Below are 17,058 nucleotides of genomic sequence, written 5' to 3'. Positions count from 1 at the left end.
TAGATTCTCTGTCACTCCATGTGAATAGAAGGCAAGTGTTCTCTTTTTTTCAGTTGAATGACCTATCTGATTTGTACTGAATGCTAAACTTGAAAAAATCTGGAATAGGGAAATAAAATTATCAAAATATCTGCAGACTAGGATCTTTCTATATGTTCTTGATTACCCTTGAGCAAATTCAGAAAGAGTCAATTCAGTTTTGTAGGGCTTCACCACTAAAAGTCCTACAGAATAAAAAGATTTACTTATATTAATTTGTTCTGGTATTTTTCCCTCATATAGTTACCAGGCTGTTCTGTTTGTATAGTAACCACCTGCATTAGACAAATGCTCTGGGAGCACCCTGGTACCTCAGGCAAATTTTCATCTGTCTCGTGCACTATTGATGATCATTTCATAGCCTGTTCAAATGCTGTATAGCACAGGTTATCCTGACTTAAAGCTATTCTTCCATTGCTCTAACTTGCAGTACTTTGTACAAGGTGACATAAGGAAATGGAAATTTCTTACAGATGAGGAGTAGCAAGTGACAATTTGACACTTGCAGCAGGGCTCACTGTAGAGGTGAAAGAGCCGTCACACTGAGAGTTGTTCACTGAGACAAGTTAGAGCCCAAGGTGGTAACTTCTCCTGATAGAGACGTAATTTTGAACATGTTTTTGTATGTTTTCACATGCTCTTCAGAAACATCTGTACTGGTAAATAAGTGAGTGCCTGGAAACCACATGGAACTGGACAGGTTGAGCTCTACAGTCCCAGATTAGGCAGGTTTTGCCCTGCGAACTCAGTCAGTTGCAAAAGCACAAACGGTAAATAGCCCTAGCGTGCTGATGGAGGTAAAATGCAGAGAAAATTTCAGAAGTGCCCATTTCCCAAAATGAGAAGGGTGTATGCTTATCTTCTAATATAGATAGCAAAATATAATGACACTATTCGCATATTGTTTCATATTGAAACAATGCATGTGCTGTCACACTGGTCAGAAACAGCTCATTTAAAAAGATTTAATGTTTCAGAAATCAGTGAAGTGATACATAGTTCAGACAAGTAATAGATCACAGGAACAAAGCAAAGCAGTTTAAAAAGTAGTTCACATACATCCAACTGGATAGGAAATTCTATGATTTGGCAGATAAAGTGCTTCAGGTTTCTGAGCACTTAGCTTAGACATACTTACGGTATTTCTTTCTTAACTATGGCACCTTGAGCAGAGTGTTTCCTCAATTCTTGTTTTATTTACTAGTGAGTGGGAAGAGAGCTCTGAGGAATGACCAGTGAGATAACTCTAAAAATTGGCTGATGCAACCACTCAGCATATTTAAAGTAATCAAAAGAGTCATCTGTTAAATCTGTTAAATAACAGATTGAATTTCAACTCCAATAATCTAACTCTTGAGGGGTAGATTGCCCTAAAATGGGAGCCCACTACTAGGTTAAAAACAATCTCAACTTCCTGCAGTTTCACTCCTTGTTTCTTTGCCTCAATTTTTACAAACACTGATAAATTATAGTTGAGACTTGGAATGGCTGCCTTATCATTCCGAGGACAACCACATTTCACTAGTAAATTAATTTATGTGAATAAGCTGAGAGCAAGAGCACTTAACAAATAGCATTTAGTATGTCAGATCTGATACACAGATTTACAGTATTTTCAGCTAAGTAATTCATGCTCTCTGCACCTCAGATAACTCACAACCTTTCAAAAATACTGCACTTGAATAATTTCTCATATAAGCTGTCTCTTGAGATTACCAATGCAAAATCAGAAGCAGGAAGCACTCAAGGGCTTGAACACCAGTGGGAAGTGGCTTCTGTAGTGCAGACCGTCATCAGTGATAGAAGCATTGGGTTTGGATGCTGCCTGCCCAAATGCCAAGATGCAACTATCTGAGTGCTGGTGTGTGGCTGCTTTCCTTAATGCAGAGTTAAAACTTGGGCACTGATTCTGTGATCCTGAATACTGAACTGGTATGTGATAGACCACCCACAAGTTCTGGGACTGAAAAACACTTTGCCAAAGTAGCCAGATTATGCAATAAGGAGTTAGCTCTCTGCCTCTCTAGAGGCTTTATGTTGGCTGATACAATGGGTGCTACCTGAGGTAGCACAATCCTTGAGTCCTACAATCAGGGGATACTTGAGCAAAGCCGAGTCTTTCCAGAACAGAGTAAAACCATTGAAGATGTTTTAATATATTTGAATCACCAATATGAATTTAAACTGAGTTGTGCTTGATCTGATTTTGATCTAATACTCAGGACACTAGAATGCTGACAGTCCTACCATGGCCTCACAGAATCATTCCATAATTTCAACGGAAGACCAAAATAAAAGCAACAGACACATCACACTGACTGAACTCCTTATTGTTTAATCTGGATAAGCTTTTCTCCCTTCTACTGCCAAATATGAATGACTACGCTGTAGAAACTTGGAGACCTTCACACCTAAGCATAAAAGCAATATATAGGTGAAGTGAAATCCAGATCCTGAATTTAGTATGAGTTTCGCCAAAGGTGTCATCAGGACTGAGTGAAGCCTTGCAGGTGGTAGCTTCCCTGTATAACATTTCTGCACATATGTCCAGGTAAAGAATAAAACATAGTTTCACTGCACAGACAAGCTGTAGCTTTATAGGTACAGATTTTAATATCTGTTGATTGAAATGTGAAATCCCAAGACAACTAACTTCTTCAGGAATGGGTTATGGTGTGAAAAATCATCCACATTTTTTGGGGGGTTTCTTCTAGAACTACATTTTACTTGCAACTTCTGCATCTAGAAGACTATCAGTCTTGCTAGTTTTGTGTACTTGTGCTGATAAGAGATATTTTCTGTCTTTTCTGTGCTAATAAAATCTGTGCTAATAGACAATTCTGAGATGAATCTTAGGGAGAAATCCAGAAAGCCAGTTTGCTGAAGACCCTATCTGACTTTGAAGGACTTTAGTAGAAAGGATTGAATCATAAATTTATGTGCATTTATATGCATCCCTTTTATGGTAGGAAAAAACTCCAACAATTGTGCTGTGCCAGAATAATAAAGAACTGCATTGGATTTGGCCCCCTGCAGTCACTGCTGTGTTCCAGCATTTCTCATAGTAGGCATAGGCATGTTCCCACCCATGGCAGCAGTGGAGCTCTGCCCTTGGCACTACTGACTGCAGTATAAATAAGGAGTACTGTCAATTAGGAGTAATGTAGAAAGCTTAAGAAACTGGAATTCTTGATGAGCTTATCCAGCTGTTGGTGCAAGTAGTGTTGTATGGGAAAGCAGTGAAATGTAGAGGAGGTTTTTGAATGAAGAACAGAGTAATACAGAGTGGTATGTGCATTAAACTGTAATTGTTTCACTGAAGAATTTGAAACTAAACCCACTAATGAAATATTCAGCTGAAAGAATAGATTTATCTTCATCCATCAAATGTAATTCACAGCCTTTTAAGATTTACTTCTGCTTGTATCATCCATGTACGTGACGGATATCACAAATAAATTGTATTTTTAATTCTATTGCTTATTCAACTCCAAATCAAAAGCCCAATTCTTCCAGTCACCAGTGTATTAATTTATCTGTCTTTATTATACTGACTTTGTTATACTGTCTACCAATTATTATATTGACTGTTTTTTAAAGAATTTGCCTTGTCCATAGCTTGTCTGATTGGTGCTAATGGACATCTCTGTTCATTTTAACAACTTGCTTGATAGTGCTATTGAGTCACCGGGATCCATCTGTATTCAGGAATGCAAACAACTTAGGTAAAAATAAAACATGGAAATGAATCATCGCGAGTAGCTGGCTTTCCTTGAAAACTATTCCAAGCTCTGGAAGTTGTTCTGTCCTTTTCTAAATGCATACAGATGCATTTTGCCAGGTCAGCATTAGCATGGGCCTTTGTTCTTTACCTTATATATCATGCACTAAGGTCCCCTCAAGATCTGTTCACATTAATTAAATTAATCATCTGTGTCTGTAAAACCATTGCTGAGCCTGGAAGCTCAAATAGGCACTGAAAAGTAGGTTACTATCTGAAACTCTTTCAGTGGTGTTTACTACAGTGTTTACAGATCATGCTTGAAGATGCCAGCAGTAATATAAAATCAGATTTACATTTAGATCATTGAGATAGTGTGAGAGTATGAATGTCTTAGCTGATTCTGTGTAGCTTTGATTCTGATTTGTCTCTGTGAGAGTGAATCTGCAGGAGGCAGCTGTGTAAAATCTGTGTAAATGAGAGGAGAATCCTAATGACTTATTAGTGACCAGAGCCAAAATTGATAATACACCACTTAACCCAAGAAGACTTAATACGTTAATATGTTGCTGTGATTTTCTTTATCATGCCGCTTTTGCTCATTACTCTGCTTCCATTTCTGTATTTCTACGGAAATAATTAATTATGCCTTGTTGTTTTTTGATGCCTGAGAAAATATCAGCTAAGGCTTTTCTATTGGCAGGGGCATTTTAAGGATAAGCTTAGTACAGATTCTCCAGTGTCTGATAAGATGTGCTATAATGCTGCAGCTCTTCTCTTAGTGAAGAATTAAAAGGATCTCTCTCTCCTGTCCTACTCCCTCTTTGCATTAAATGTGTAGGGACAAAGCAATCACTGCATCTCTTGCCACTGTAGCAAGTGGGACAGTCATTGAAAAATGGCTGAAGAAGTGGGGAATTAGAGAGATGTAAACAAGTCTGTTTCCTCCTAGACATCTTAATTCCAGAGAGATGCAATCACACCCTAAAAAGGAAATAATTGAAGAAGACCCTAGGAAAATAATACGCATACTAACTTGTTCCATTGATCATGGTTCTTAACAATTCTCTGGGTCCATCCATAATAGTATTTGTGTTCCATTCAAGAGATCCATTTCAAAGCAAATCTCCTGCTTTCCCCACTAAAGACATCACTTGTCAGTCCAGAAGTGCATGAACTCAATTGCTCTCAGCAGAAGGGAAGTGAACAGATGTGCTCCAGGAGTGCACCAAGTGCTTTTCAGACAATAAATAGGAGTTCAATCCAGGGCACCAGTCTGGAGTCATTTCATGGTAAAACCCTTTCAACACGTCTGGATATGGTAGTCAGGTACACAGCACCAGCTGCTTTGCTCTGCAGATACACTCACATTGTACCATAAATCTTCCTGATGCAGACATGGCCAAGACATTCCAGAGGCTAGGAAACATCAGCCTCCACAAAGCATCCTTTCTGCAGCTCACAAGTGCTATTTTTCCTCAGTATACCAGGGATCGTCAATCATTCCTTGTCTTCAGTCTTTCTGATGGTAACTTGTGTTTAGGAATACACCTGACAGACAACCATTTCTTCTAACAGTCTTCATACTTTTGTAGAGGAAAATAAAAAGGTTTTTCCCTCTGGAGGTCTGTACTCTTTTCTAAAGCCTCTAATTCAGGTTTTTTTTCAATCTGGGATTCTTCCAGATGCCAGGGCAGCTGGTTCATTACCTCATCCTTTCAGTGGAGGACTTCCTCATCTTTCCTATAAAGGACAGCCCTTGAATCCCTAGCTGGTAAGGATCAGATACCACGTTGACAAGATGTGGTCAGAAGCTATTTCTAGGGCCAGGCCCTCAGTGAGAAACAGGTTATTCCTAAATGCATTTCATTCTGCTGAGGCAATCCACCAGCTCCTCTGTGGAGTGTGCTGTGTCGTGTATCGTCTCAAGTTCTAAGAGTTTTGCACCAAGTTGGTGTCATAAACAAGGCAATGCATGGGTAATTACTGGCTTCGGCTAATCAGAGAATAGAGATTTAACTTCTTGTTTGTTACTTGTTCATCCACTGACTGCTGTAGATCATATATAAATTTGGGGTCTGCCCATAACTGGCAAGAGTTTTGTTCCCTACGTTTTATATAATGCATTTGACTTGAATTTTGGTTGTGGATCAAGTGAAAACTTTAAGTTCTAGTAATCACTTAAATAAATTGTTGTGAATTGTTTTTTACAAGTGTCCTGTTGTCTGCTATTATCCAAGCAAGCACATAGTCAGTAGACAAAGTTTTCTTCTGGGGCTTTAGACATGAAACTGTAGCTATTCTGGTAGATGAGTTAGCATCTGTGATACTTCCATTACCTCCTTTGATATTTTTTTTAATTCGAGTAAAATAAAAGCTCAGACAGAGGCACAAACCACTTCCTTGAAGCCCTTATCAAGTTTGGTGGATCTCTGAACAGCTGGAGAGGCTAAAGCCATTACATTAGAATTTAAAAACTGCCAGAAATTATACTTTTACTTTATTTTTTGACTGGGAAAAAAAAGCCCATTTATGTGAACTTCAGTATACTCTTCTACAGTTAGTCTCAGTGTAAAATTTAGTTTAGTGACTTTGTATTCCAGCAGGTTCCATGAAGTTCTTGACCAGTCTTGCAGGGTTTGCACTAGTGGTTGTTATTCAAAGAACTTAAACTTTTGTGGGGAAGAATAAAACAACTAGTGAAAAAGCCCACAAAGTGAGCTCTGGCCCCAGTGAAAATATGCAAGGTAAAGATTGCTGGTTTAGATTGTGAAAGAAAATACCCAGTAATCAATGCCAGATTAAAAGGATAAAAGAATCTGGCTTCACATAGTAACTGTCAAAAAAAACCCAGAAGTCTTTTAAAAATAGTATACCTGGCCTTACTATGGCAAAATTTTGGTATTCTTGCTTTTCCTCTGCAACTATGAGTATTATACTTTTTTAAAATGTGAAAGCTGAACTTCTGAGTTAATTTGGTAACACTAAGAGTTGTAAGAATAAGAAAAGTTCTAAATAACAGAAGACTTACAGTAAAAATTGTAATAGTAACATCAAAAAATGTCAGCAGACTTGTTCTTAAAATGCTCTTAAATCAGCTCTTCTGGTTATCAATGATGAAGTTTCTGGGAATGTGTTAGAAGCTTCATCAAACTTTCCTCTTCCTGAATACATTTGATTTTTATCTCTGTTGTGATCTTACAGCCTTCATTTTTTTTACCCCCTTCTTGGGATGAATTATTAATCACAACATCCCTGATTGGGAACCCAAGGGTACTGCAGAATTTATAATCAGTGTGTGTTTGTTTTTTTGTTTGTTTGTGGTTTGGGGGAGCTTGGGGGTTTGGGGGGATTGTTTTATTTTCCTTTGTTTGGGAATTTTTTTTTTTATAGACTTAGATATGAAGCTTATGCTTTTATTTTCATAAACTGGCCACTGTGTGATAATTAGAAAATATAGGCAAGGAAAGGATTGAATTTATTCCATCAGTAATATATTATTACTTTACATTAGTTGTGTTGGATAGACCATGAAGCACAGAGTCCTTTCTCTTCCAGACAGGATAGTAGAGGCCAAGCAGGATAGTAAAGGCCAAGGCTTTGAACAGTATAAGTGCAATCAATATTTTGAGGCTAAAGGTACAGGGTCTGTCACTTGTCAGAAAAGATGGTGAAGGATGACAGGGAAACTAGGATTTGATGACGATTTGTTTCCACATCCAAAGATTACATTCCAATCATTAAATGTCACAAGAACATTTAATGTTTTCAAAAGTGATTGGTGATTTTTGAAAATGCATTTGTAAGTCTCTGAGTTCTCAAACCAAGGTGTTTTGCTGGGATCCATTTTTTTCAGAGGGCTAGAGGCCCATTTGTTCTACAAACAAGGATTCCTTTTCAATTTGGATGGCATGAGCCTGAGGCACCTGCAGTCAGTCAGAGATTGCCTTAGAAAAATCTTGCCCGATAAGAATCACATTAGATGAGAACAACAGCAGAAGCAACTTCTTTGATAATGGAAAACTGAATTATGTCAAATTATCAGTGTTTTACAACTTGTGTCGAAACCCATTTCAGTGAGTTCACTTTTGATCTCAAGCTGCAGTTGCTGCCAAAGGGCAAAGCCTTTGAGCTCTACCACGGGACACTTCTGGTCTTAAAAGCTTAATTGTGTTTCCAAAATGCTGCTGGTTTTATGCATGAGAACATCCTTCTAGAGGAAACATTTGGGAGCTGTGATCATGGGCCAGGGCCTGATCCCAGGGCAGTCTTGATATACCAAAATACAATGGTTTGGCAGGTGATGAAATCTGAACATTCCACTTTTTATGAAATATCCTGGTGTTTCTATGTCTCGAGACACAGCTGTTCAGGGGAAAACGGACACTTTCTTTTGTGGATTCCAATACATCGTGTTCTTTGGATCCATAATCTATGCTCAGGTGCTGATTATTACTCTGGAAGAGGTCAATATGTTTTCTGTTCAAGGGAGGAGCTGTCAGGCTTGGTTCCATGTGATACTATGAAAATAAATTTCCGTGCAGATTCTGATTTGCTTCAGAGCTGCACCACAAGACAATATATTATTGACCTCAGAAGATTCAGATTGTTAGACCTACATTTTACTTTTCACTTGTGCACAGTTCATTCTTTACCTGTGTGTGTGCATGCTCCCCTCCAACAGAGACTTTTACAATATAGGAGTCAGCAGCACAATAATGGAGAATTCATTAAATGGAAAATTGCTCTAAGTTACAGTAATTAATTTTAAAGTTAATTCCTCTCTTCTGCTTTCAAGTGTCATGAACTGGCAGTTACTCAAGGTTTTTAGCGGGTGAAACAGTAAGACAACTTATTTTTTAAGGCAGCTTTCCATATGCGGAGAGAATTCAGGTTCTTCTGTTTGGTGCATTTATCTTAATTGTTAGCCTGTTAAAAATATGTAGAAGAAAACAAGAAGAAAATAACACTTTAGCTCTTGTTTGAATTATACTTCTCTGATTATTTGCATTTTTACGGGGTGTGATTAATTGAATATCCCACTCATGTTGGTTTCACTTGGAGCTGTTTAAACTAAGCATCTCTGAATTAGACCATGATTCAATAGAGCAAGTGATTTAGGGCTTTAACTCCAGGCCTTGATAAACCAGAGGATGATTCTGTTGTGAAGATTTGGTTTGGCAGGGGGAAAGCTAGAAAAATCCTTTTATCCATCTCAATATTCGCTTCCTGCAGAAGTTGTCTTTCAGATCAATATTGACCTCTCATGAGAACAGCGCTTTGACAGTTTTTCTACTATTGTGCACCACAGCAGAAATGTGCTTTTTTGATTGATGATATTCTAGTAGTAGCAGATGTTCAGAAAAATAATTGTGACCTGTGTCACCAGTTCCAAGCCTGAATTTAGCCAGTCTAGGCGAAAGCAAAACCAAATTACCTAATATATTTGCCCTTCACTACTATTTTTAAATTGAACTTTGGGACATCTAGACATATCCAGGTGCTCTAATGCTCCCATGCTTGTTCCTGTAACCTAAAATATCACTCTCCTTGTTCCTACCCAAGATACGCATGCACACAGTCTCCAAAAGCCTACTGAAACATTACTTACAAATAGATGTTCTTATGACCAGACCAGCTGAGACAGCAGTCAACACATTTCAATGCCCTTGGTGACAGAAGCAGTTTTAGATGGTGCTGTTCCTGTTTTTCCCAGTATTGTTTGTGACAGTAGCCTGTGCCATGGCTTGCCTTCTGGTTGAGCTCTTTGTGAGACTGTGACATGAACCAGGTTAGGAAACTGATCCAGATAAACAGTGTTTTCAGAGTTCTTCCTTTTTAAGCTGGGTCACAGATGAGCAGAAAAGGAGATAGATCAAAACAATCTATCTGAAAAGTGTCTGGAAAGAGTGATCTGTATCCTTCACCTCACTAGATCCTCACATCTCTGTGCTGAGGTGTGCCTCACAGCTGTAGTACTCTGTGTTGCTGTGTCCCAGCCACCAGCTTATTGTTCCGTGCTCTTCTTTTATTTCAGCAATTCAGCTTTGTCTCCCTGCCCACGGATGTCCTGGAAATAGAAGTTAAAGACAAATTCGCAAAGAGCCGACCGATCATCAAACGTTTTCTGGGAAAACTCTCTATGCCGGTTCAGCGCCTCTTGGAAAGACATGCCATAGGGTAAATTTTGCTGCCTACATTGTTTAATGAGTGTGTTGCTATTCTGAAGTCCCTGGTGATATATCATTATTGTGATACAATGATGGTGAGGGGAAGTTATTACTGTGTGATAAATGGTGTTGGTCTTAATTAGAATTTATAGGACTGTGGGCCAGACAGAATTCCTTCTATAACCCTATGCATGGCATTTTGAAAAGTGAGATCTGGCATTTAGGAAAGAAGACTTTTTTGTGTATCGTGGCTGCAGATTTGGAGAGTGCAATATTTTCAATTTGAATATTATTTTAATGTTATCAGCAGGCTGTTTTCATGTTTCAGGGAATTACCTGTGAGCTAAAAACATGCCAGATCTGTTCCTCCTCTTTTTAATTTCTGGAAAGGGGAAATAGTATAAAAATATATATGTGGCATGTTGTAACTAATGCTTTCTGACCCTACCCTGCTGCCAAGGAACAACCTTGAGCTCACAAGCACTGCCCTGCTTCCCCATTGCATGAAAGTCCTGGGAAAGTGTATGCTGCCAAAATATCACAAACCAATTTAAGGAAGATGGATAGTAATCAGAAAAAGCGAAAAAGTTGGCTCTAAGCCTGTAATGTTCAGACCTTGACCAGCAAGAGAGAAAAAGAGTCATCTTCTGAGGAAAGCATACGCAATGCAGTTTCCAAGAAGGCATTTCTGGTAATTGGATCTCAATTCAGCAGAACAGCGGGAAGACGAGCTTGTTGGAAGTGTTTTTGAACAGCTGGTTCAGAAACTGGCTGTGATACTGACAGCTGAATCTACCAGAAGGGACTAAGCTACCTCCCTGTTTCTCAAGTAGAGGAGATAGAGTAGCTTTTTAGAAACCAGATGGATAAGAACAGCTTGGGGAAGGTAGAACCCTGTAACTGGTATCGCTGACTTTCCTCTGTATGAGAAGATTTCTCATCATCTTTTGATTATAACTTCCTATTTTACTTCCTTGTTGTAAACACTGTCTATCTAAGGATGTTCTTTGCCAAGAGCAGTGCCTCCAACCTGCACTAGATCTGGCTCAGTTTTAATACCATAGTGGCATTTAAATCTCAGGCAAGCTCAGTGTGAAGTATGCACACAAGTTCAGTGAGGTCATACACAAATCTTGAGATTTTCTCATTTATATGAGTTTCTGATGCATGTGAAACTATGTTAGCAAGTATATTTGGCCCAACTGGAAATGAACAATGTTTCTTTCAAAAGATGTATTACTATTTAGTGAACCCGTTACACTCAAGAAATGCTTTGCAAAGATTGATTCAGCCTCTTTGTGGGCAGCTGGGAAGTTAATCTCTTCTGTAGTTTCATTCTGTTCTGAGGGGTGGATGAAGTGTGGCAAAGGGAGGGACCTGCACAAGGACAGAATGGAGTCATTGATCAACCTTGTCAGGAAGGTGTTCTCCTGATATTTCAGCTTCATAGAGGTAAGAGGGGTGGAAAGAGATGAAGAGCAGTCACTCAGCCAGTTTAGAGAGAGAAGGTGGTATGCGGGGACTGGCCTGCACAGGGTTTTGTAAACAAGAACAGGAAAGCTGAATTTTATGGACACGGTGAAGGGAAGAATATACAGAAATGCAAGGTTCTACAAAAAGGTAGATGGTCAGATCTGCAGGGAAGCAAAGTCTTGTTACAATAGCTGAAGTGGGAGTTGTTTGCTTCCCATGTCGCTATTTTCATACCCATACTGCAGAAGTTTCATTCCCACCATTCTCTCTATATTTATACATACGTGCTCGTGTATCCCAGCAGCCTGTCTTACTCACTTACTCAGCTGTTCCATTGTAATTGAAGACATTGTCCTCTCCTCTGCCATTCGTTCTCTTGTATGCAAGTCAACATGCCCTCATGGCTGGGATGAATAGTCTTTATGTATTTTATTATGTATTTTTATAGGACACAGCAGATTTATCTATGCACAGTAGTCACAGAGTAGGTTACAGACTATTGTGACAATATTTGTTTTCTTTCAGGGACAGGGTTGTAAGCTACACTCTGGGTCGCAGACTTCCTACAGATCATGTCAGTGGCCAGCTGCAGTTCCGATTTGAGATAACTTCTTCCATCCATCCAGGTAATTCTCAGTCTTAACCCATTATTTATCTAGATTTCTATATTTATTTTTTTATTTTTGTTTGCATTCTTTCGTTGTTTCTCTTCAGAAATTTACATTAATTTCCTGGCTGCTCTGGGGAAGTGCGTCACAGGATGCATCGGTAATCACAATTTCTTCCCTCTTTCCCCTTAGGGCAGAGCTACTGGTGTCTCATATTCCTCTTTTCTTGGCTGTTATTCTTCCAAATACTCCACCACATCACTGGGAGAGAAGAGAGTGGAAAACTAAAGTCTCATCTGCTTCTCTATCACCTTCCCTAGTGAAAGTGTTATATGGGCTGTTATTTGTAGAGTCACATGCATTTGAGCACTTCATATATAATAATGGATAATGTAATAGCAAAGATGATTAGAAAATTTCTCAATATAATTATTTTTAATAAAAAAAAGTAAAGCAAAAACTACATTCCACTTCTTCCCTCCCTTTTGGTTTGGTTTTGGTTCATGTTCTCCTGTATTTATTTATTTATTTATTTATTAATTATTTGGAAGTGACTGTCATGATGGTCTAAGGTTGAACCTTGGTTTTCATGTCACAGTCTCAACAGTATTTCTCAGGGACTCTTTGCCTCAGGGGCTCTCTGCCCTCTGTGCTACAGTTTGTCAAGCCAACAGCAGCTGCATGAGTGGCTGGCAATCATTGCATTTCACTTGCTGGAAAACCTTGACTATTTGGATGGCATGAAAGAGCACAGGTTGTTTGACATGTAAGAGGAGGTGGAACAGATGAGGATCACGTCAAGGGATATTTTGGGGGAAGTTTTCACCTTTCAGGGGTGGCAAACACATTTTTTTACATTCTCTGTTGTGGACTCTTGCCAGCTTCAATGTGACAAGAAGAATGTCATTAAAATCTCAGGGAAGACTTCCTTGATTCCCATAATATTTCCATCATTTTCCCATAGTATTTCCTCTGATGCCGATTTGGCTCAAAGAGAAGTTTCAAGAAGGTTTTACCTTCAGGTAATGCTGCAAGGAGGCAGGGTGCTGCATGCAGATTACCACCACAAGTAAACCCATGATTAAAACCACTGTACAAAGACTGCCTAGCAAAAAAACCCCAGCACTTCTTGATGGTTGTTCAGTTGCCCACTCATTTCACACTGTAATTTATGCTTTTAATTTTCTCAGATTGCTGTGGATGCTTGTGCTCCCACAGCCAACCCTCTGGTTCAATCAACACTTCTTGTTTGAAGAGTAAGTAATTCCTTTTCCTGTCTCATACAGATGATGAAGAGGTCTCCATTAGTGCAGATCCTGAGCCAGCTGACCTCCCGGAAAGCCCTGTGAACAACCCCACAGAGGAAAGCCTCGGTGAGCCTCCATGCATCAACACAGTGACCTCAGAAAGTGCAGCTCCAGAACAGCTAAATGGATACAGTGTGAACAGTGTCGATAGCCCAGGGGCTGTCAAACCACCCGGGGAAGTCAACCAGAACAGCTTAAATGAAGAGCTAGCAGGAGATGGGGAGGTTGATGCGGTGCCAGTTCCTGAGCCCTTGGAATCCATCCCAGGAGAAGCGCTGCCTTCTTTGAGTGCTACGGACCTCATGGAGCAGTCGGATCTGCTGGCTTGCATGTCTCCTCCTGAGCCCGAAGTTAGGGAAAATAACAAAGTCAATTCTGGTATTCAGGGAGATGGTGGAGTCTTGACCAGCATAGAAACAGTAGATATTGATGAGGTGAGTGCAGATGTGCATGCTGGCAAAGACCTAGAGAAGAGTCAGGAAGAAGAAGAAGAAGGGGCTTCAGCTCAGGAGGAGGAAGACAACAAGCTACAACTGAGGACCACAGCAAAGAGGAAAAACAGGCCATGCTCCCTGCCTGTGTCTGAACTTGAGACAGTCATAGCTTCAGCTTGTGGTGAGCCAGAGACCCCTCGCACACACTACATACGGATACACAACCTGCTCCACAGCCTGCCCTCGGCACAGATGAGCAGCGATGGAGAAGAAGAGCAAGATGGCGGTAATGGCAGGGAGAACGATGAGGAGTCTACTGTCAAGGAGGTGCTGGATAAGGAGGTGGTCAGTGAGAGTGAGACCATGGCAGCAGAGCCTCCTCTGGAAAACGAGGCTGAAGAGAACTTCAGCCAGAGCACGGTGCCTCCTGGGACCTTGGATGAGCAGCTCTCTGACTTGAATGATGGGCTGTTGGATGGAGAACCCCCCAGGACAGGAAGTGAGAGCGAGTCGAGCTCCAGGCCCAATGGTGACAATGAATGTGAGGCGTGCGACACCTCTTGCTACAGCCCCTCTTGCTACAGCACCTCCTGCTACAGCACCTCCTGCTACAGCACTTCGTGCTACAGCACCTCCTGCTATGACAGTAACAATCGTTTCTCCAGCCATACGCGCTTCTCCTCCGTTGACAGCGCAAAGATTTCTGAGAGCACAGTCTTTTCCTCACAGGATGATGATGAGGAGGAGAACAGTGCTTTTGAGTCAGTGCCAGATTCAGTGCAGAGCCCTGAGCTGGACAGGGAGCAAGTGGATGGCTCCTCCCAGTGGCCAGATGAACTAGTAGCTCATGGTGGGAATCCACAGAGAGCCACAGAGGGTCTAGACACCCCAGTAGCAGGTCCAAGCAGCAGAAGAGAAGGTTAGATCCTGAGAACTGATGTGCTGGGCAACCCTGATTATCTAGATGTCACAGATGGCATCAGATAATTGAGGTTTCAGATAGCTCACGGTTTATTTCTTACTAACTCGGGGACTGTGAGCTGGGCCAAATATCAGGGAGGGTTGGATAATTGAGCCTGTCCTTAAAATTCTCAGCAAAACCAACTAAATCAGGTAGGGATCCATTTGTATGAATTACTGTAGATATACATGCATCATTATAGAATCAAGATCAGCTACTGTAGTTATGTGGCAGATCAGCATTATCACATCCACCAACTCATTCCTTTTTTCCTGGGATTTTTCCATATCACATATCTGATTTGCTGCCATGTGTCTGATAGTCAGTGAGAGGACCAGCTCGTGCTTGTCAAAGGGCAGATATGCTGATTTACACCACATAAAGGTCTGGGCCAGTTTCTGTAAATGTTTGTTAGCTGTACATTATCATAAGCTCTTACAAACACAGTTTTCAAGCCCCATTTGTTCCAATTCCCCAACTGTCAAACAAACGTACCTCAGATATCACAGATCATAGGGCAACTCAACAGAGATTTATATTTTTTCTTAGATACTTCGGAAATTTAACTATATTAAATAAAATTCTCATCTCCCTATCCTTCCCTAGAGATAGAACATCCTTCAAAATTTTATTTTTTTTGTCTATGTAATTTAGGTACTATTTTTTCCAATTCCTTCGCAGTTACGTTAAGTCCCTCACTCTGGTAACTTTTCATGTTCTCTGCAGTTACATGAAGAAGGGGAGTTGATCACTCCTCTCTTCTTCAGCCAGTGTATTGTTTTTCTCCAGCTGAAGAAGTAGAGGATTCAGCTGCAGCTCAGGAGTTATTCAGTAAGGTCAAGAGGTAGTCTTTGCATTCCCTAATTCTGAGTCATCTGTCTCCCTCTATAAGTGACACCAAATTAAAATGGCAGCAAATGGATAACCTTTCTGGGTATCGCTGAGGAACTCAAAGCATTCCTCTATGTTTTCCTTCTCCATTCCCAATTTATTTATTCACACCTTCCTTTGCCACAGACCCTACCTCTGCAGAAAAATAGGTGTAAGGGTGTCCTTAAGGCACCAGTCTGCGTAAATACTTTGTAGACAGCTGGGACTAGGGAATTATTGAGTCTGTAGAGAAGAATCTAGCACAAATAATTAAATTTTCAGAAGTACACAGGCATGGAAACCCTTCTTCCTTCCTTGCAGACGAGAGCCTTTGCTTGTGAACAGCATTTCCATGCAAGTATAGCTAAGGGGACACAAGCTTGTGTATGTGTGAGACCATAAGTACAGACTTGGTGGTTGTTTTGAACTGTGTAAGCTTTTTGATAGGGGATGTGGCGGGACAGGGTGTCTTCTGCATATGGATTCAGTACAGCACCAAGACTTGAGCCTCCATAAAGGGCACTGCAGTGTCCGTGATGGCTTTGCCTTGTTTAGCTGAGCATATGTCTGAAAGGCAGCCCAGCTCTTAGCACTCCCTTGGTGTCACCGGGAGTGCCTCAGTCAATGTGCATGTTGCTTCATGGCTTGGCAGCTGTTACAAACACAGTAGATGTGGTCACCTCCACCCACTCCAGGTGGCTGACACTACCATGCTTCCGCTGGCTTGGCGTAACTATCTTGACTAGGGGAGAGTCAATTGTGGTGAGGTAAGTAAAGAAACATAGATGGGTGATCTGGTAGTTGGTGCTACAACACCTGTAGTAACAGCACAATTTTTAAGGCTGCGAGGGATGGACTTTTAGCACTGAGTCATAAATTTATGTAACTCTGCTGTCTGTTCAAAACATGCAGCAGATACATCTGTGAGATACACCCATACACAAGTGTTTTAATGAAGGCATTTACCAGGCCAAACGGTATCATCAGAGCACCTAGAGGGGAGTATTTCTAAGTGATTTTTCTCATTTCTGAGTATTGTGAGGTTTTTTACAGTTTTATACAAAATTGATTTCTGCTTTCTAGCTGCTGTTTTTTTTTAAGAAAAAAACATATTTAATTATTTTGTAATTTGTTTTTCCATTTGATTGGTATATGTTTGGGGTTTTTTACAAAATGTTCATTCTTAGGCTGCTAAGATTCTAATATTAAAGACAGCTAAACCAGCTAGTACACGGTGAGTTTGGCTTAGCATTCCCCAAATCACCAGAACCATTCAGCTTAATATATTTTTCTCCATAGGGTACATCTCTCTGATGCATGTAAATATTATATTTATGCAATTCAGAGTCTATCTGTATTAACAAGCCATGCTGGAAGTTATAGTCAAAATCTGTTACTACACACTATGAAAATGTGTCTATTAGTTAGATAAATAGTCCTGTTTTCTAAGATTTTAAAGACAAGCCAAGAAGGAA

The 17,058-nt window shown here is 40.2% G+C and overlaps 1 protein-coding gene across 1 annotated transcript in view; it reads left to right on the top strand.

Moving 5' to 3' along the window:
• HECW1 (HECT, C2 and WW domain containing E3 ubiquitin protein ligase 1) overlaps positions 1 to 17,058 on the top strand; it is a 247,895-nt gene that overhangs the window by 165,944 nt on the left and 64,893 nt on the right. Inside the window, exons 7-9 of the mRNA XM_058831790.1 lie at positions 9,798 to 9,940; positions 11,929 to 12,029; positions 13,298 to 14,671. Of these exons, the coding sequence (XP_058687773.1) occupies positions 9,798 to 9,940; positions 11,929 to 12,029; positions 13,298 to 14,671 (1,618 nt within the window). The remainder of the gene's footprint in view (positions 1 to 9,797; positions 9,941 to 11,928; positions 12,030 to 13,297; positions 14,672 to 17,058) is intronic.

The sequence above is a fragment of the Poecile atricapillus genome, chromosome 2 (assembly GCF_030490865.1).
Source record: "Poecile atricapillus isolate bPoeAtr1 chromosome 2, bPoeAtr1.hap1, whole genome shotgun sequence".
In the NCBI taxonomy this organism is placed as follows: domain Eukaryota; kingdom Metazoa; phylum Chordata; class Aves; order Passeriformes; family Paridae; genus Poecile; species Poecile atricapillus.
This window is presented reverse-complemented; position numbering and strand designations above follow the sequence as displayed.